Source organism: Toxotes jaculatrix, chromosome 24, assembly GCF_017976425.1.
Source record: "Toxotes jaculatrix isolate fToxJac2 chromosome 24, fToxJac2.pri, whole genome shotgun sequence".
Lineage (NCBI taxonomy): Eukaryota > Metazoa > Chordata > Actinopteri > Toxotidae > Toxotes > Toxotes jaculatrix.
In genome coordinates this window covers 7257105-7275444 of record NC_054417.1, presented here as the reverse complement: position 1 = coordinate 7275444, position 18340 = coordinate 7257105, and the positions used below count along the sequence as shown (strand labels likewise).

Sequence of the window (18340 nt, the reverse complement as noted above, 5' to 3'; positions counted from 1 at the left end):
TCTCTCTTGTTGATGCTGTTGCTGTTGTTGCTACACGATTTTTCTTATTTCAGATTGATTACAACTGCACCGACCTTACAAACCCAAACTATACTTTCAGTTTTCCTATGTTGTGATGAAAGCACTTTGATTCAGACACTCTGATGCAGGAATGATAGATAATGTTTCTAAGGTCTCTTGCAGCATATTATCCTTTCATATTCATGCATATTTCCCACTGCCGTACAGTGTTTATTGACATTTTACTACAGGGAATGTGAAGGATGCTAAAATGATTTTGGACCCATTTTTGTTCTTGCTTACTCATCCTCTAATTCTGCCATAGAAAAAGTTTATTACAGATATTATAGAGACATTGATATTCCATATATTACTTTGTGAAATGAGATATTGAACTGTCTTAGAGCTAAACATGGAAACACCTGGTATATTATTAACTTTGTGTTACACAGACATAGTACAGTATAAGAGCAAGCGATAAGCACAAATAAATTCTCTTCAGGGTGATTTCAGCCATATTCCCATTAAAGTTTACATTCCTGTAGAACCAGAGTTAAACACAGGCCCAAATCATAGCTAGTGATGCATGTAGCCACTTCTGTAGACCAAATACTGTATTTATAATCTACACCAATAAAAAATAATTTAACTTATGGATCTTATTTCCATGTTCAGATGTTTATATTTCCCTCTAAATCATTTCTTTGCTGGTTTATTTGTATCATGAAGTTTTATTTTTTATTTGAAGTTAGCATTATTTATTTATTTATTTATTTTCAGTGGTAAATCTGTTCAATTCAATCTGTACAGTATTATATTTATATGTAGTAAAATCTCTCTCAATGTATTTTAATGCCACAAATGAAAGTCTGATTAAAAGTGTACATCAGAGCAAAAAAAAGAAAATGCACTGAGGCTCCATCTGATGATTTCAATTAGACACTGACTTCACATTATAATGACTATAATGAATGTTTTCATATTCAAAAGAATGTAAAATGTCAAACCTATTTCACAGAACCATTTGATTACTCTGGAAGTAAAAACAACAAAAAAAAAACCTTTATAGTTTCAGGCAGAGATGGACCATCTGATAAATGCTCATGGTGGTTTTTTTTTTTTTGACTGGTCTTCTTTGCAGAGTAAAACTGTATTCTGCTGATATGTGATGTAAATAAATGTTGCAGAAAAACAGACCCGTTAAGTGGCTAAATTTGATATTTTCAGTAAGTGACACGAAGACGAAAACAACTTTATTTTGCATGTCATTTTTTAAATTATTTAAGTTGTAATTTGGTAGTAACTCCACACAAACACCACCTTCCTGCAACACGCTCAGTGGACTTGACTAAAAGATGATCTAGATTATGCTAACACTTAATTGGAATTAATTAATTGGAGGTATCCCAGTGAACACTGTCTCTGTTGTCCCTGCACAGCGATCAGTACCAAATTAGGTTCTTTCAACGAACCTTCTCATAAATTTAAGGGGAACTATGGGACCTGTAAGAAATGGGGCTTCCCTGCTGATTGAGTGACCAAAGTTAAAACCTTTCCTTCAATATAAAACCAAGAAAAAGCCACATTTGTTTTAGATTGTTTAAATCAACTCAAGGATCTGTAACATTTTCCCTGCAACAATCGCCTCCCACAGCTTAACATTAGAATTCACCTCACCTCAGCTATAATGCATGAGCTTTTGGGGCTTTGACGGGAGGGGGTGGCTTTATTTGACTCACTGGGAAATGAAATCCTCCACTGCTGGTGGTCCTGGGAAGGTTATTGGGGCCTAAATGCTCTCCCCGTGTCTTTAACCTTCACACAGCCAGACGAAGGACGGTGTGGAACTAAGAGTTTTATTGAATTAGCTACACTTCAGTATGCTACCATCACTCAATTACTCATCTATTGATTACTTTGTGCATTGTTCCTCTGTGGTTTCAAACACGTATACACATACATTTTAGTGTTTCTTTATCTCAGCATTTTGATTTCTATGTGCTATGATTGATGCATTATTGAGTAGAAAGTCTTATACATGCACAGTTTTCTTACTGTGCAGGTAGATGCTGTCCACATTTTCAGTTACTAAAATACTGCCTTCGCCTGCCTGCACTGAAACCCGATAAAAGCCTAATATGAAAGAGAAGATTAAGGTAATCCACTCTGTATTACACCCGTCTTACAATGGCTGCTTTTGTCTTGTGGCGACAACACCGGATTCCAGCAGAAGTCAGGTAATTTAGCAAAGATGAGATATGAGAAATGTGCAGCAGCAAAAACTCACACACACACACACACACACACAGAATGTAAAACACTCTGCTAGCTCCTTATCTGGTGAGCTAGCATTGCATCTGTAATTATTTCTGACAATTTTAAAGCAAGACGCAGAATTTGACAGTCCAGTTGTGGCTCTGATGAACCGATGATTGACTTGTAAGTGCCATAATAAGGTTTCCAAGTAACCATTTTCAATTATGTGCTGAACAATGCAGCAGTGTATTGTTGAAGACACAATAGAGCAGCTCCCACTGGATGAATCTTGCCGCACTGAAATTTACAATAAAAAATACAATAAAGAGATTAAAAAAAGAAAGAAAAGACAAATGATTAACACAGTGATATCAGATGACTTTGGTGTTGTTAAATAATGATGGCAAGAGGAGCTGGACCTCAGTTATGTGTGTGAGACTATTGCAGCTTTTCCGGGTCTATTAACAGTAAAAGTATCCTACAGTGTGAGGGCGCGCCTGTGTGACAGAGCATCATTAAGCCTGAACACAGAGGAGGAGGTAGTGGAAGGAGTCAGGACTGACGATCACAGAGGGGAAGTGCCGACTGAAGATCTCCCGGGGTTAAGAAGCAGCAAAAACAGGAGATTATTAAAAATAATAAGGCCCACCTCTACCTTGCTCTAATGACGTGCACTCAAACACACTCATATTCGGGCTCTGGCAGTGGAAATACTTCAGTTGATGAGGGACCTCAACTCATTTACTTTGTTTACTGTGTAGGCTAAGTGTATCGGAAATGAGGGGGGAAATTATCTGTTCTGGTGTGAGCCGGAATTGTTTCAGGTACAGATCGTAGGACTAACAGAGGACAGCAAGATCCACATCCTGAAGTTACCCTCAGTCCAGCCAGATACTGCACATGGAAGTTAGATATTAGTTAAATGCATCTAATCTCATTTATTTTCACTGGTTGTTACTCATGAACCATCAATAGACATAATCTTAATGATTAAATAGCTGAATGAAAATGAAATGCTAATAAACATCAGATGTGATTGAGACCAAGCCTGGAGGAAAGCATGTTTATCCTAAATCTAATGACTTAACAGTCAACCTGACACAGACTACTTCACCAGACTTATATTTTCACTCTAATCCACTTAAGTGTGCTAACACAAATCCTCATTCCAGTAAGTAGGGTCCATAAAGAAAAGTAAACACAATTAAAAACCCCCAAAAGTTACAGCAGTGCAAGAGGATATTAATCTGCAGCTGTGGAGACGTTAACAGGCATTAGACTGGTGCTAAATACACTGCACCTCTGCACAGAGCTGCAAAATGAAAGGGAATTGGCTTGAGGAATGGCTGTAAAGAGCCCTTGCTACGCTGATTATTCCATTCCAGGAAGGATGTTTTATAGAGGGGTCAGAAAGATTGAGTCAGTGGAGGTGAGGTTGCACTGCTAGAAAACGGCTGTTATTACAGTAAGTGAACCACTGGCTTGTGATGGTTTAGTGAGGCTCAGTGATATCTGCTGTTTCTAAAAAAAAAAAAAAAAAAAAAAAAAACCAGAGCACTGGTGCCCTCTAGTATTCAAAACAGTGACACACAGGAACATGAAGCAGTTGTAGAAGCAGGTATAATGAAAGAGAACAAGGTGTTTTTGGGAAATTAAAATAGCAAACATGAACATCAGGGTCAAAATTCAGGTTTTTACAAAAGCCTTGAATACGTTTTAATTAAGTTAAATTCATTAAAATCCCAAACTTTTCATTAAACGTTAATTAATTAGTGTCTTTACAAAATTTGTGAACTCCAGCCTTGTTAACAGTGGGTTCATAGGGCTGGAGTATTTGATAATGAGACTGAGCAGCTTCTCTAATTAATTTTACTTCATTGAACATTCATTGTGTTTATGCCAAAAAGCTACAAATCATATGAGAAAAAGTAAGGCTGCAGCAGCAAAGCCCTAAAAGTATTAAACAAAGGTCTTTCTCAGTTAACTTTTCATTTCAGACATGCGTTAATTCTTATTTGATAAGTGAAATAGTCACAGAGCAGGAGATTATTTCATGTCTGTCAATAAAATGTACCAGTTTCAAAGCTTTTATTTCTGAAAGCCAGCTTTCAACAACTGTATGTTTCCTCCCAGTGAAGCACACTGTGAACCCACATAGATAAAGTTAATTCTTATTATGAATGAACAGTTGCCCTTAATTTTTACCTAATAGGACCTGTTCTTGTGTTCATCATGAGAAGATGTTGTTGTTCAGTTCCGCTAAAAAGACAGGACAAAAGACACCACTTGTGCTTTGTGTCATTTGTCTCTGTGATGTAAAAGGAAAGTCCTCTGATAGTGGCCTCTTGGCAAATCTTTGCTCCTGTGCTGACAATGTTGAAACAAATTGTTTCACCTACAGTTCTCAACTGAGAGTTTCCATCAAGTGTGGCTCCACTGCGAAGGAGACTAGGCCTGTTTCTATCAGGAGCAGCAGAGCCAAGGGCTTTTCTAGGAGACTCTGTGTGGTGAAGAGACTCTTGTGTGAGTGATGAGTCTGCCTGAGGACAAAGGGCCAATGTTCTCAGGCCCTGGGATTGGCTCTAATGTGGTAAGGCACTATGGAGCTAGAATGAAGCCCTAAAGCTCTTTCTTGCTCATATATCTTCTTTATCAGTGGCCCTCCATGCAGTCATGGAGGGTGAGGACCATTTTGTCTGGCCTCTGATGGCACCTAAATCATTGATATCATCTGGTGGAGTCAGCAGGGTGAGATGAGGTTGGTTACTAGTTTTTGTTCAGTGGAAAACCAAAGTAAAAATGACAAAAACAACAGACCTGCTTGCGTAAAACATAAATTACAAATATAAAAACTGGAAAAAAATTAAAATTATTGCTTAGTGCACTGAAGAGTATGCTGTCCTGCAAATCTCAACATGCATTGTTTGAGCAATTGACAAATAAAACCTTTGAATCTTCTGTAAATAACTCATTAGACATAAAGAACATTTACCTTTATTATCATGTGTGTGTATGCAGTCTTTGTTTTTAGTTTGGTAAATTTTAAAGCAAAACTTTAACATTAAATTGAAAATACAAATCTTATTGGGTTGCAGTTACGGTCTCCGTCCACATGGGGCAGTGTTGCTCCTTCAAAGCTGCTGACTCGGCACTAGAAGAAATCTCAACGAACCCGGAAGCTTTCCCGACTCGGCCGTGAGTGCTATTCATTCAGGCTGCTGCGATTTAAACCGGTTACTGTTGAGCTATCCGTTTATATCGGGCGCCTGATATATTTACCTGTAGGTAGATTAAAGGAGAGCAAGCATGGCTGGTCGGCTGCCGGCTTGTGTTGTCGACTGTGGCACAGGGTAAGTGAGAAAATTGAAACGCTAGTTAGCGTTAGCCTGGCTTTCATTGACCACATAAGCGGCTGTCAAACTTCAGCTAACGCCCTGCTGTGTATCTGTTCAGCCTGAAAGGTGCTAACGTTACTCAGCTGGATCTAATTCCTTTTTTAATTCTTAATGCTACAAATGAGCAGGCCAAAGTGCCTCACTGCCTTATTTTGTGTGCTTTTATTCTCAATTCTTCTTTATCATTGCAATTAGCTGCTGTTTGCTGCTGGAGCTAATGTTACTTCCTGGACAATCCTCATATCAGAGAGCATATTTATCCAGATTATTTTGGCTGTTACTTGTCTGATATTTTTTTAGCAAACACTTTAAACAAAAGCAACGGTAACTAAACATTTATTCTCATTTTGTGCCCTTTTTTCAGGTACACAAAGCTTGGTTATGCAGGAAACACAGAACCACAGTTCATCATACCTTCATGTAAGTAAATCATAAAATAGCCAAAACCAGAAGATTATTAAATTAGAATTATTTTAGCTGAAATATAAGAGTATAAATGTGCAAAATAAGTATTTATATTGAAATCATATTAACAGGTTTTGTTCTAATATTGTGAACTTTTTTTAATTTCTAAATTTACAGTTATTAAATGAGGTAACTTCCTGAGACATGAAGAAATGCATAGTTGGTTTTGACCTTCTTTTGGGAATCTGTTGACAATAAGGAAGATGAAGCCTTGTACACCTGAATTTAGCAGTAGTAGAAGGTCTTCCCGCTAATATGATAATGATGCTCTTCATATGTTTGTATGTTTCCAGTTAAACACACATTTATATATTTTTGATCATCTTCAGGTATCGCAATCAAAGAATCAGCCAAGGTCGGCGACCAGGCTCAGCGCAGGATGATGAAGGGCGTTGATGACCTTGACTTTTTCATCGGGGACGAAGCCATCGAGAAACCCTCATATGCAACAAAGGTCAGTATGGACAGTTGAACTGTGTCAGATGTGGTTTTCCTATATGAAGATGCCTGATGTTGTCCTCAGGACAGCATCAGTATTTACTCTTGTTTTCTTTTCTCATTCCCAGTGGCCCATCCGTCACGGGATAGTGGAAGACTGGGACCTGATGGAGAGATTTATGGAGCAGATCATCTTCAAGTATCTGCGGGCAGAACCTGAAGACCATTACTTTCTCTTGGTAAGACCAGAACAACATACATTATTAAGATTAGAACCAGGAATGCAGATCAAAATGAGCTTGCCATCAAAAACACTTCATCATTAATATGAAATCCAGATGCTATATCTACTGGAAGCATCTTGAGCCAGAGATGTTAGCATATTGAGATTATTGCACACAAAAAAAACATAATTTAATTCAGTAATTTGTTTCCAAAGATGTTCAGTCAATTTAACCTCTCATAAGTTCTAAAATGTAGAATATCTGTTTTATATTCAAGCTGTATTCAGGTCATTTTTCTGTCTCTCTCTCCAGACAGAGCCTCCCCTTAACACACCGGAAAACAGAGAGTACACAGCAGAGATCATGTTCGAGTCTTTCAACGTCCCAGGTCTCTACATTGCTGTTCAGGTAAAGTTTCCAAAACATTCCAAGCAACATTTTTTTTTTTTTTTTTTTTTTTGCTGTTGACAGAATTAGATTTTACTCCTTTTGTCCACTCAGTCCACTCAGACTGTAATGTGATTCAGGCAGTGTTTTAATGGGGAAATGTCTATTTTCACTTCCTCTTTTTAAGTTTCACAGTCTCTCTATTTCCTCTTGATTAAAACACTTGTTGTTATTCTGTGTAAATTGTACCACACTGTTGGGTGTCATATTATAATGTGGTGTGACAGTTTGCTTTAGTTTTCATACCGCAGACATTTATTCATGTAGGCTGTCCTGGCACTGGCTGCCTCCTGGACATCCAGACAGGTTGGAGAGCGGACACTGACGGGGACTGTGATCGACAGTGGAGACGGTGTCACACACGTCATCCCAGTGGTAGGTGTCACTTTTTTTTTCTTTTCCTGGGATTCCATTTTTGTTTCTACCTCATTCTCAATCTTAAACTTGTGCTTATTTTTACGTTCCAGGCTGAAGGCTACGTCATCGGTAGCTGCATTAAGCACATCCCCATCGCTGGTCGAGACATCACGTACTTCATCCAACAGCTGCTGAGGGAACGAGAAGTGGGGATACCTCCGGAACAGTCTCTGGAGACGGCTAAAGCTGTTAAGGTCAGGAGTAATTTCTGCATTTCTTCTGTTGTATGTTTTTTAACAGTAAAAGTGGCCTCAAAAGATGCCAATATTTGATCCTTTGTAAGAAAGAGACAAGACAGGAAGAACATCGGCCCACACACACAGCATCAGTGTGGTCGGTTAAGGGAAGTTATCTTCTTGCATTTTGAGTCATTCTCTGTGTCTGGATTTAAATCTGCTAAAAGAAGGCACAGGAAAAGGAAGTGATACCTTCAACAGATAATAGTGGAGGTGTTGGTGTTCTCGTCACTCCCATGTATTCCTGAGTTAGGCCACTAGAGGTCAGCACAGCTACAGAAACTCACTTTAAGGAACTGAAATGTGTATGAGAGGTTTAAAATAGAAAGACTGACAGTTTCCTTTTTTTTTTTTTTGAACAGTACGTAATAAACACAGCTGCCAAAATGTCTCCCATTACTAATAAGCATATTATGATAATCATTGAACGATACTGTTTTGTTCTTTAGGAGCGGTTCAGCTATGTCTGTCCTGACCTTGTTAAGGAGTTTAACAAGTACGACACCGACGGCTCCAAGTGGATCAAACAGTACACAGGCGTCAACGCCATCACCAAGAAGGAGTTCAACATCGATGTTGGCTACGAACGCTTCCTCGGGCCTGAGATCTTTTTCCATCCTGAGGTACCATATGTTGTTTTTAAGAGATCATTTTTAGAAAATATTTAATTTAGAGTGAAAAGGTATTTTTAAGATCACATCACACCCAAAATAAAGCAAAATTCATTGTCCTGAAAATAGATTTTTGTTCCTGAATTTTTTACTTTCCAAAAAAAAGTTTAGTTGCTGTGTAAATGGGGAAATTTAGTTCATAGAACTGATCATTCTTCTGTCTTTGTTACCAGCAGTAATTTCACTCAGCTGATTTTTGTGAATGTTTTCTTTCATTTTATTTGGTCTCGTCCAGTTTGCCAACCCAGATTTCACTCAGCCAATCTCAGAGGTTGTGGATGAAGTCATCCAGAACTGTCCCATTGATGTCCGGCGTCCTCTGTACAAGGTACAGAAATCCCTCTGCATCTGCTAATGGTAACATGACATACACATGAGGTTAGTCTGTGTTTTTGCTAACATGTGCTTGTGTCACAGAACATCGTGCTCTCCGGAGGCTCCACCATGTTCAGGGACTTTGGCAGACGCCTGCAGAGGGACCTCAAGAGGACTGTGGACGCTCGCTTGAAAATAAGCGAAGAGCTGAGCGGCGGCAAGTTGAAGGTGAGGAAACAGGAACGAAGACTAATCCACCTCCTTGTTTTTCAAATTGCTTATAACACAAGGTTTATATTTAATGTTGTTGTCAGACAGATATGTATTGAATTCTCAGAAAAGGTTTTGGTCTTTTACTTGAGTGTGAGTCTCTTTGTTTTGTTTGCAGCCCAAGCCCATTGATGTGCAAGTCGTCACTCATCACATGCAGAGATACGCTGTATGGTTCGGAGGATCAATGCTGGCATCTACTGTGAGTATCAACGCAGTGTTTCCAGCCTCTCTAACAACACATAATCATTCCTCCTGCAGCTTTTTTGTATTTTTGATATCAACACACCACAGACTGCAGTGCACACTCGCATGTTGTTTTTTTTTTATTTATGAAATGTAAAATTAAATTACGGATCATTTCTGTTTTGGCAGCCTGAGTTTTACCAAGTGTGCCACACTAAGAAGGATTACGAGGAGATCGGGCCGAGCATCTGCCGCCACAACCCCGTGTTCGGAGTCATGTCTTAGGCGCCGGAGGAGCTATTTCAGCGGAGGCCGAGGAAAACGGGGGAAGCGCCGCAAGACCTCACATGCTGTGGAAGTCCCATGAGCCTTTGCACGGATGCTCCGACAGACCTGTTCATTCAGATATAGAGCGACAGTGGACCAAACAAACTGCCAAAATAGTGGCAATATCCTCGCAAATTAGAGGACAGAGGTGACTCAGCCCAAAGGATCCTCAGATAAAATGTTTACTGCAAGTAGGTTAATAATAGGTGATAAATCTTTAATTTCTGTGTGCCTCGTATATGTACTTATTCTATCCTCACAGGGTTGTAATATGTAATTAATCAACATGAGTCCTGTATAAATGCACTTCTCTGTGTATAAGGGTTGGGTTCTTGCTATATGTTAAATACTCTAAAAAAAAAAAAAAAAAAAAAACCTGTGGGGTTATTTCAAGAATCAGGACATGATTAGTTAGATCACTTCCACAAAGATCATCGAATAAAACACCTTTTTGATCATTAAATCATCAAATGGGTGCAAACATTGGTTAAAAAAAAAAGCAATCACCTGACATACCATTCCCGATTTTCTTTCTTCTTTGTGGGTGTCTCTTTTTTTTTTTTTTAATGTTCTTCAGTACCTGGAAGAAATAAATATTTGAATACAGATGAAAATAGAGCAGGTATTAAAAAAAAAACCCTCAAACATTATAAATCTGTTCAAATCATTTTTTCCAGGTTTCACTGAGACATGTCCTGTCTTCTTTTTGTCCTGCAGCATTGTGACTCATCGTCACCACTTTCCTTTGACCTTTTTATTTGTATTAATCATCTCTTCAACAACCTGTCTTGAAAAAAAAAAAGTTGTATTAATATATGAACATGCAGTTTGAATGACTGTTGTTGGACCATCACTGTTGCCTAGATCTCAGTTATACTGGATAGCCTTGTACTGTACCAAATCTGGATTTCAATGCTGGCATTCCAATAAATGCCAAGGAGATATTTCTACAGTTGTAATTTCTTTTTTTGTTTTTTTCAGCTTGCACTTTGGAGAATTACATGATAATCTTGGGGTTGGAGGGAAAAAAAACACGTCCTCTGTGTTAAATGTGGCGACTATATTCAACACAACACAGCTATTTTAGTGTGAGTGTAAAACCCCCCTGTAACTGTATCCCTTCAAACTCACCAACACATGATGCAAGCGTTTATTTCTATTCAGGCGTTTCATGCACCTGATTGGTCGGTGTGTAGGAAATGCGGTCATATATTTCTTGCAGCAGTAGAGTAATGGATACATGGATCTACAGCTCAGCCAACGAGTAAATCATCATTTACTTTTTATATTTAAACATGAAACGCTGTAGAAAGCAAAGAAATGAATAAGGTGGAAGAAGCAGAGTTTTGTTGTGTAAAAACAAATTCTTAAACAGAAAAGTTTGGAGAGAAAGACCATGTCTCCTGCAGAGAGGACAAAGGTACTCCTCTTCTTGGCTTTGTTCTTTGGAGCAGTGGGATTTCTGTTCATGCTGCTCTCCTGTGGGACAGAGTACTGGCTGCTGGCTGCTGAGTCCTGCAGCCGGCCGGAGGACAGACACTGGGTCAGTGGCCTGAGGGAGGGGAAGAGCAATACCAAGGCAAGTCAAGTTTATTTGCACAACCCTAACCTTAAAAATGATTCAAAGAAAGGCTTTAGAACAACAGTGAAAGAATAAAATGAAGAACAATAAGATAAAAATAGTCAACTGTGTAGAAAATACAAGGAATACCATTTTGGTACATGAAACATAGTCAAGTAACTTCTCCAACTCCAGATTGTACTACAGCCACATATTCTTCAAAACGGTGCCTGTTCAACCTCAAGTGATGATTGCATTTTATTTTCTGATTACTCAGGCTGCAGACAGGGTGAGGGTCTTTCATGAGGGTCTGTTTTGGCGGTGCTCCTTCACAGTCACTTCCCCTGAATTCTCTTCATGGGACCAGTGGATCTGTAAGAACATTGACTATGTTGTTGTTTCAAACTTAAATGATGCAATGATGCAAATTATAAAAGGAAAAAAAGATTTCTAAAGATCTGTTTATTTTAACCCTCAGTAAATCAGCCGTCGTCGAAGGTTTGCCATGCCGCGTTCCTCTTCCCATTTCCTGTTTATGAGCCAGGGACAGCATGGGTGGAACCGCACAGTTTACCCAGAGAACCCTACGAGCATCACTCTGCCATTGGTTGGTATTTTCTCATTTATTTCTGCATGATAGTGCATTGTGATTCTTCATGAATTACAGCGTCTCTTTCCTCCTCTGTCAGTTTATAGGACCTTCTGGAGCATCTTTCTCGTCACAGGAGTGCCGGCCGTCCTCTTCGGTGGATTTATTGTTATCTGTGCTGGCCCACTGACCAATCACAAGCTCTATAAAGCGGGCGGGACACTTCTGCTTTGTGGTGGTAAGGACGCTTTAAAAAAAAAAAAAAAGATTCTGGAAACTCACCTATATTATTTGCAATTCCAATGAAACGATCCAGTAGTTAGGGTTTACTCGTTGAGCATCATAGCTCACAGCTGAGTGTAACCGGTCTCAGTTTGCTCAAGCACAGGTGTTTGTTTAAGTGACACCTGAAACTTTATTTATTTTATATTTCATTTCTCTTAATAGAAGCTTAACTGTCTCTTGAGTTAATATTTTTGGGATGTTAAGGTTAATGATTCCACAGGTGCCTACAAAGGCTGCTGTCTATGCATGTGAATTAGTGCGGATCACCAAAGGTACATGCAAGTCACCAAGCAGAAACCTGGGAATGAAAATAAGAGATGATTAGTAAAGAAATACGAACTGAAGTGTTGCCAGCATGAGTGGCTGCATGTTCTGTGACTGGAAAACAGTTCAATAATCATGTAGAAGTAATGAAAATGCGGAGTCCAACTATGAAACACGTAACAGCCTCAGTGGTCTCAAAGTTTTAAAGGCTGCATGTTTTTTTCATACTTTCCTGACCCTAAGTATTTGTTTTGTTTTTTTCAGTTTGCAAATGCATGATTCAGATATTTTCTACATTGTTGTTGGTTTCTCCACAACAGTTTAAAATCAAGTTCTGTTAGTTTGAACAATGTCTTGTTGGATGTCAATGGAGTTAAAGAGGTTAAAACACAAAATATCTGTTTTTTTATTTATATTTCTTTATTTATATTTACTTTTCAATGGGGAAAAAAAAGTCCCTCATGTTTTTGGGGGCTTGATTGCTGCTGGCCTGGTGCTCGTTTGGCAACATTGCCTTCAGCTGGGTGGAGTTCTTAAAAAGCCTCAGTTTGGTTGAGCTCTGGTTTGATAGTTGTGTGTGTATTGTATCATTGTCACGCTGTTGTGTGCTGTGTATGTGGGGAAACTGTCTCTTCAGTTTCAGTAAAGTGTTTGTAGGGACGTTGCTGCTTTTTAGTTCCCTTGCTGAAACTCTTGGCTGAACCTTTCCCTCCCCTCCCCAAAGCTTTCCTTTCACTCCGGATTACAGTTCAGTGAGGGGTGGAAATCTTTCCCAGAGTTTATATTCTGTAGACAACCGTTGCATGGAGAAAGGGACAACAATGCTCACAGTAATCTTTGAGAAATTCCCATCGCCCATCACCCATAATCAATATCTTCAGTCTCAGCAGATCCAGGCATCTGTTGTGTCATGGCTGCCAGACCATTAGAATGTGATCGCTGTCTCTGAGCATAAATCACATGTCTTGCTTAATATTCACGCAGAGCAAACATCGTCTGTGAGCCAACTTTTGCTTAAAACATTCTTGATGTAAGAGATATTGCAAAATGTGCCCAGAGAGATTAGTTCAAGGCCCAGGTGTGAGTTTTAAGAGCTGTCTGTGCAATAAAATGCCACAATTATTCAGTGTAAATGATTATTGCATCGTTTACAAAAGCTTTCATTTACATGTTCTGCAAAAATACATATTTAGTCCATGAGAAGTGACATCCAGCTGCTAAAAAAGCCAACGAGGAGTAGTATTCTCTGGAAATGAATGAGATGCACGTGTGTGCAGAAAGATCCTGGAGAAAAACCAAACAGTTTTGTGTGTATCTAACTGCGATGATACAACCACCTCTGGTCTTATATACAAGGTGGTAACTGGGATTTAAAATGAACTTTGAGATGTAACAGTTACAGCCTTTCCTCTCTGTGCCTGTCAGGCCTGTGTCTGCTGGCAGTGGTGCTGATGTATCTGATGTGGGTCCAGGTCCTGGACACTCTGGAGCAGTTTGCCCTCCATCAGAGACTTTCCAACTGCCCCTCCTTCCACCTCAGCGTCCAGCACGGTCCCTCATTCCTTTTGGCTCCAGTAGCCGTCTTCTTCTGCCTGCTGGCTGGCCTGCTCTTCATCCTGGTTGGCCGACGTATTCGTTGGATACATCTGGATGAAAACAAAATCCCTCAACTATGAACACCTGTTGTTTTTCTGTGAACTCCTCTAAAATACAGAGGATCCAGTGTAATCAAGTTTAGCATGTATTGAAACTTGAAATTTTAACTCCAGACCAAGACCATCACCACACACTCTCTCTTAATATCATCACACTCAAAGGCAGCCATGAGAAGTCTCTGTTCCTAGCTCTTTTTATATGTAAAGGACATGTTTCTTTTATTTACAGCTGGAGTTTGTAGGTGGAGTAAAGAACACCACCCACAGAAACTGAAAAATCAATACAGCATTGGTTGGACTGTACGACTGACAGGGGGTTGCTCGGTGATAACCAAAGACAAAAATCACGAATGTGGATCTTTCGGATTACTTCCATCAGTGAAGATAATTGGAATCCTTAATTTGAAATTGGTCATTCTAAATGATTTTTCTAATCTATTTAACAGATCCCATTGTGATTAATACTCCAATACTCTCACTCTGCTTTTATTATAATTGATGAATCAATTTTGACAAAAGTGGAGAGTGGACGCCTGCCTGGCTGCTGGTGTGTATGTTGAAGGGTTGGGTAGATTGAGTGTGACTGGGCCTGCCTGTCATTAGGACATCAGGTTGAAGCTATGACATACTGGGTCAGAAGGATGGAGATAATAATAAATTAGACTGTCATAATCCATTTTCTGACAGGAGGCCACTTCAGGGACACGTTGCTGTGTCTGTAAAACACACGACAGCCACCAGAGGACAGTGTTGTCTCAGGATAAACTTTGGAGTGTTGTCTCTAACCTCATTAAATCGTTTCATCCCAAGCCTGTACAATGATGTCCGACAACATAAAAGCACACCGCAAAGTTGCGGTGTTCGCATCAGATTAGGCCTGTGGAGGATGGAACCAGAAGGGAAATTTGTAAGTGATAATTAATTCAGCTGTAATTTTCCTGGCAAACAAAAGAAAATGATTTTTTATTTTCCTCAAATTCCTTATAGTTAACATTATTTGGGAGGGGGAGGAAGCCCACAGTCACACCTTGATAATTGGAAAAGGCAAACAGAAGTGAGACCTTGAGATAATACAGTCACAAAAGGGAGAGAAAGGGGATGAAACGGGGGTGAGGAGGAAGAGTTGACACTGCTCATCAGCAAGTCTTTCAATATTCTTTCATGTCTGACGCTCCTGCACCTCTCCATCCCTTCTCTTCTTAATCTCCGCTGTGAACTAGGTGACTATAATTACACCTGAGCATGTCACATTCACTTCCCCGGCCCTGACTGTGTTTAAACATCTCTGTCACCTCCTCTCCCGCGCCACGCTGCCGCCACCGGCGCCGCAACCAACAGCCAACGCAGTCATGGGTTTAAAGGGTGATCTTTATTTTCTAATGAATACGAGGAGATCCAGTCATATCACCTGATTTCAATCTTTCGAGAGCAGGATCGTGGCAGATTCATTACTGGGCTCCAAGAGTGGATGTGGTGCTGTTGTAGCTGTCAGCACACACACTATATATATATACACACACACTTCACAACCTGCAGTAGTAACATCATCACACTGGCTCTTTGTCCTCAGTAGATAGAGCTGTCTGCAACAATTACCACAGGGGCAACAAAGACATCGGACGAAGCAACTTGAGACACAACTCACTTTAACTCTTTACCTCAGGATTATGTTTGTTGTGTTTTGGGATTGTAGTAAGAGCAATAGTCTGGATTTAAAGAGTTTAAGGATGGTGTGATTTTATTTTTGGCTGAGAGCAAAAACAAAAGAGGGAAAGATGATGAAAGATGAAAGGTGATTGGTTACCAGTAGTAACTGATCACTACTGTCAAGGCCAAATATTAACATATTGATAACTAACTAGCTCCACAATGCCAGCTCACTGTTTTAGTCTTAGAGCTCACAGCTTTGCAGCTTTGGTTCACATGCACACTCCTGTCAAGGTCGGTATTTTATCCCAAACCGTTGTGGGTGGGGAAAAAAAAGAAACGCAAACCAACAAACAACGGAGCTAAAAGGAGATGCAGGATGTGGATGCAGGCAACTTTTTGCCAACATGATTGTTGCTTGCTGTGCTTTATCCCCAAAAAATAAAATAGTTATTGCATCTTTATGTCACCTTATATACAAAACAGAAAAAGTGACCTATTTTCTCCGTCTCCCAAATCACAGCTGATTGTCTTTTTTTTTCTTTTTCTTTTTCTTGTTGCGTAACTGAGGCATCTGAATGAGCCTGATGTGGAAATCTAATCATGCTTCTTGCTATACTGACGCTGCTTGCATGTAATTATAATGAACACGCAGGCAAAGCTCAGGTTAATGTGCATGCAATGCCACTGAATCAAGCACAGTATGTGGTATAAAGCACAAATAATGATGTATAAGGATGTTTCCACTCTCATAACATAAAATCAAATGTAATGAGCATCCGTTAAAAGCTGGGCACAACCTTATCCCACCACCTCCCCCTGTTCTTCGCCCTCGTCATTGTTACACTCTGCTCTACCTCCACATTACCCAGAGGCCAACCCAGGGGGTGCAATTATTCAGGCCTTTGCTCAGCCAAGTAGAAGAAATTAGCCTCTTCTGCCGAACCAAGACCTTCTAACCTGCACCAGGACCTCGGGCTGCCTCTCTGACTAGCCTGACCCCCTGTGACTTCCCTCTCCAGACCTTGTGTTTTCCATACATATGAGCCTGAGCTGGCCGGAGCCATGCTTGGCTGCCATATGGGCTCCCATTGCCCCGGCTGGCAAAGTGGGGCTGGGGAGCTGCGGGCTATAAAATCTAACACTCCCACACCTCCACTATTGCCACGCACCCCTCCTGGGAGGATGCTGGTGTCCTGCGGCAAATGATGTGCTTTCATAACAGTTCAACACAGAGTCTGAGATGGCGAGCAGCTGGGCTGAGATGTGTCATTCTTTGCGGCCTTAAAAGCTGTGATTACAAAACTAGTATTGGAAATTGAATTTAGAAACAAGACTGGAAGTTATGGAACCCATAGTCTACATTTCAAAGTTTTTAAATTATTGCAGGTCAATATCTAAATGAGCAATTATGGAAAAGAAGACTGTTATATAATGAAGCTTCTCTTCCTCCTTTTATTCCTCACTTCATCTTTTCTGTGATTTGCCCAATTCTTTTTCTTCATTAAAATCATTTTTCAGTCACCGGTGATTCAATTTCTCATGTCTGTGCTGTCAGATCCTCCTCTCCTACCTTTTCTCTTCCGCTCTTCTCCTCCTCCTGTCTGTCTTTGCCTTTTTCCACCTTCCATTTCATCTATTCAGGTGGATAATGAGGTCTGTGGCCTGGCACTGTGCTCCCTGACTTGCTGAATACAGTAAAAAAAAAAAAATCTCAAGACTTTGCAGTTGCGTCACAAAATCTTCCAGTAACCTTGGCTGCTGTTGTGGAGGCCCCACTGGAGAAAAGGCTGCGTCAGTAAGGGGAGACACACACAATAACCAGGCTAAAAAAAAAACACTCACTCAAGTATGTTACTTCTGTTCCTGGGGATATCAGAGAGGGGCTGGTGTGGTTCGGTGGCTCCAGAGCGTGGAGGTGGATTTAGTGTTTGGTGGCGAGTGGCTCGAGGCGATGCAGAAGGCAGGGATGGTACGGGTGGTCCTGAGACAAAAACAAAGAACAGGGTGAGCGTCTGTGTGGAAACAAAAGACATAAGCATAGAGACTAAACTCAGGGAAAACACAGGAAAAAAAAACAAGGGAAACAAAGGGGAACTTTGACAACAAATGATAAAGAAAGATCTAAAATGGTGTCTTTATGTAAACCAGGAAGTGTCAGCTGGCCTGCACCAGCCCAGTATCCCTACATCCATATTAGACACCACCACCACTCAGCACCAATGCAGGAAGTCGTGTGGCCGTTCCACATTATCATGATTTGGTTATATAATCCCTAAACTTCATTTCAACCCTAATTTCTGATTTAATGAGATATGTGCATTTTATTTAAAATCTTGCAAATTGTAGCTTTTAATATATGCATTGGCTCAGCAAGCACCTGCTTGAGTGTCTGGTTCTGAGTGGATCTCTTCTTTCAAACTCAGACCCACTGTGCCGGCCATAGGATCACACGAGGTGAATTCAATCTGAGCAATTATTTCTTTGTCTTATTTCATATGATGAGAGAATATCCCTCTTACAGCCTGTCAACACTGTATTCCCTCCTCCTCCCCTGTGCCTGTCCTCTCTTAGCTCCTCACAGTTCGTTCTGTAGACTCTATCTCTCGTTTATGACAGGCCTCTTACCTTGTGACTACAGATACCTGAGAGCTGAAGGCCTTATCGTGGCGAGGGCCAAATGAGGCACAGG

At 40.2% G+C, this 18340-nt stretch overlaps 2 protein-coding genes across 2 annotated transcripts; both read left to right on the top strand.

Moving 5' to 3' along the window:
- The first annotated feature begins 5429 nt into the window (after positions 1-5429).
- LOC121178082 (actin-related protein 3) lies at positions 5430-10076 on the top strand. Its single transcript, XM_041032592.1, has 12 exons — positions 5430-5606; positions 6016-6071; positions 6446-6570; positions 6683-6793; positions 7091-7186; positions 7493-7600; positions 7693-7836; positions 8328-8501; positions 8785-8877; positions 8967-9092; positions 9253-9336; positions 9510-10076. The coding sequence occupies exons 1-12, from the start codon at positions 5563-5565 to the stop codon at positions 9603-9605; spliced, it is 1257 nt and encodes a 418-aa protein (XP_040888526.1). The 5' UTR covers positions 5430-5562; the 3' UTR covers positions 9606-10076.
- A 141-nt stretch (positions 10077-10217) lies between these two features.
- LOC121178083 (transmembrane protein 182-like) lies at positions 10218-14283 on the top strand. The gene is made up of 5 exons (XM_041032594.1): positions 10218-11226; positions 11486-11582; positions 11687-11815; positions 11898-12035; positions 13772-14283. The coding sequence occupies exons 1-5, from the start codon at positions 11044-11046 to the stop codon at positions 14020-14022; spliced, it is 798 nt and encodes a 265-aa protein (XP_040888528.1). The 5' UTR covers positions 10218-11043; the 3' UTR covers positions 14023-14283.
- Positions 14284-18340: the final 4057 nt, after the last annotated feature.

Bases quoted from the DNA above. Each gene is read 5' to 3' on its own strand.
- LOC121178082 (XM_041032592.1), top strand. From the start codon at position 5,563: ATGGCTGGTCGGCTGCCGGCTTGTGTTGTCGACTGTGGCACAGG. The intron at 7,187-7,492 runs GTAAAGTTTCCA...TTATTCATGTAG, and splicing joins GTCTCTACATTGCTGTTCAG to GCTGTCCTGGCACTGGCTGC. The intron at 9,337-9,509 runs GTGAGTATCAAC...CTGTTTTGGCAG, and splicing joins GATCAATGCTGGCATCTACT to CCTGAGTTTTACCAAGTGTG.
- LOC121178083 (XM_041032594.1), top strand. From the start codon at position 11,044: ATGTCTCCTGCAGAGAGGACAAAGGTACTCCTCTTCTTGGCTTTGTTC. The intron at 11,227-11,485 runs GCAAGTCAAGTT...CTGATTACTCAG, and splicing joins AGGGGAAGAGCAATACCAAG to GCTGCAGACAGGGTGAGGGT. The intron at 11,816-11,897 runs GTTGGTATTTTC...CTCCTCTGTCAG, and splicing joins CGAGCATCACTCTGCCATTG to TTTATAGGACCTTCTGGAGC.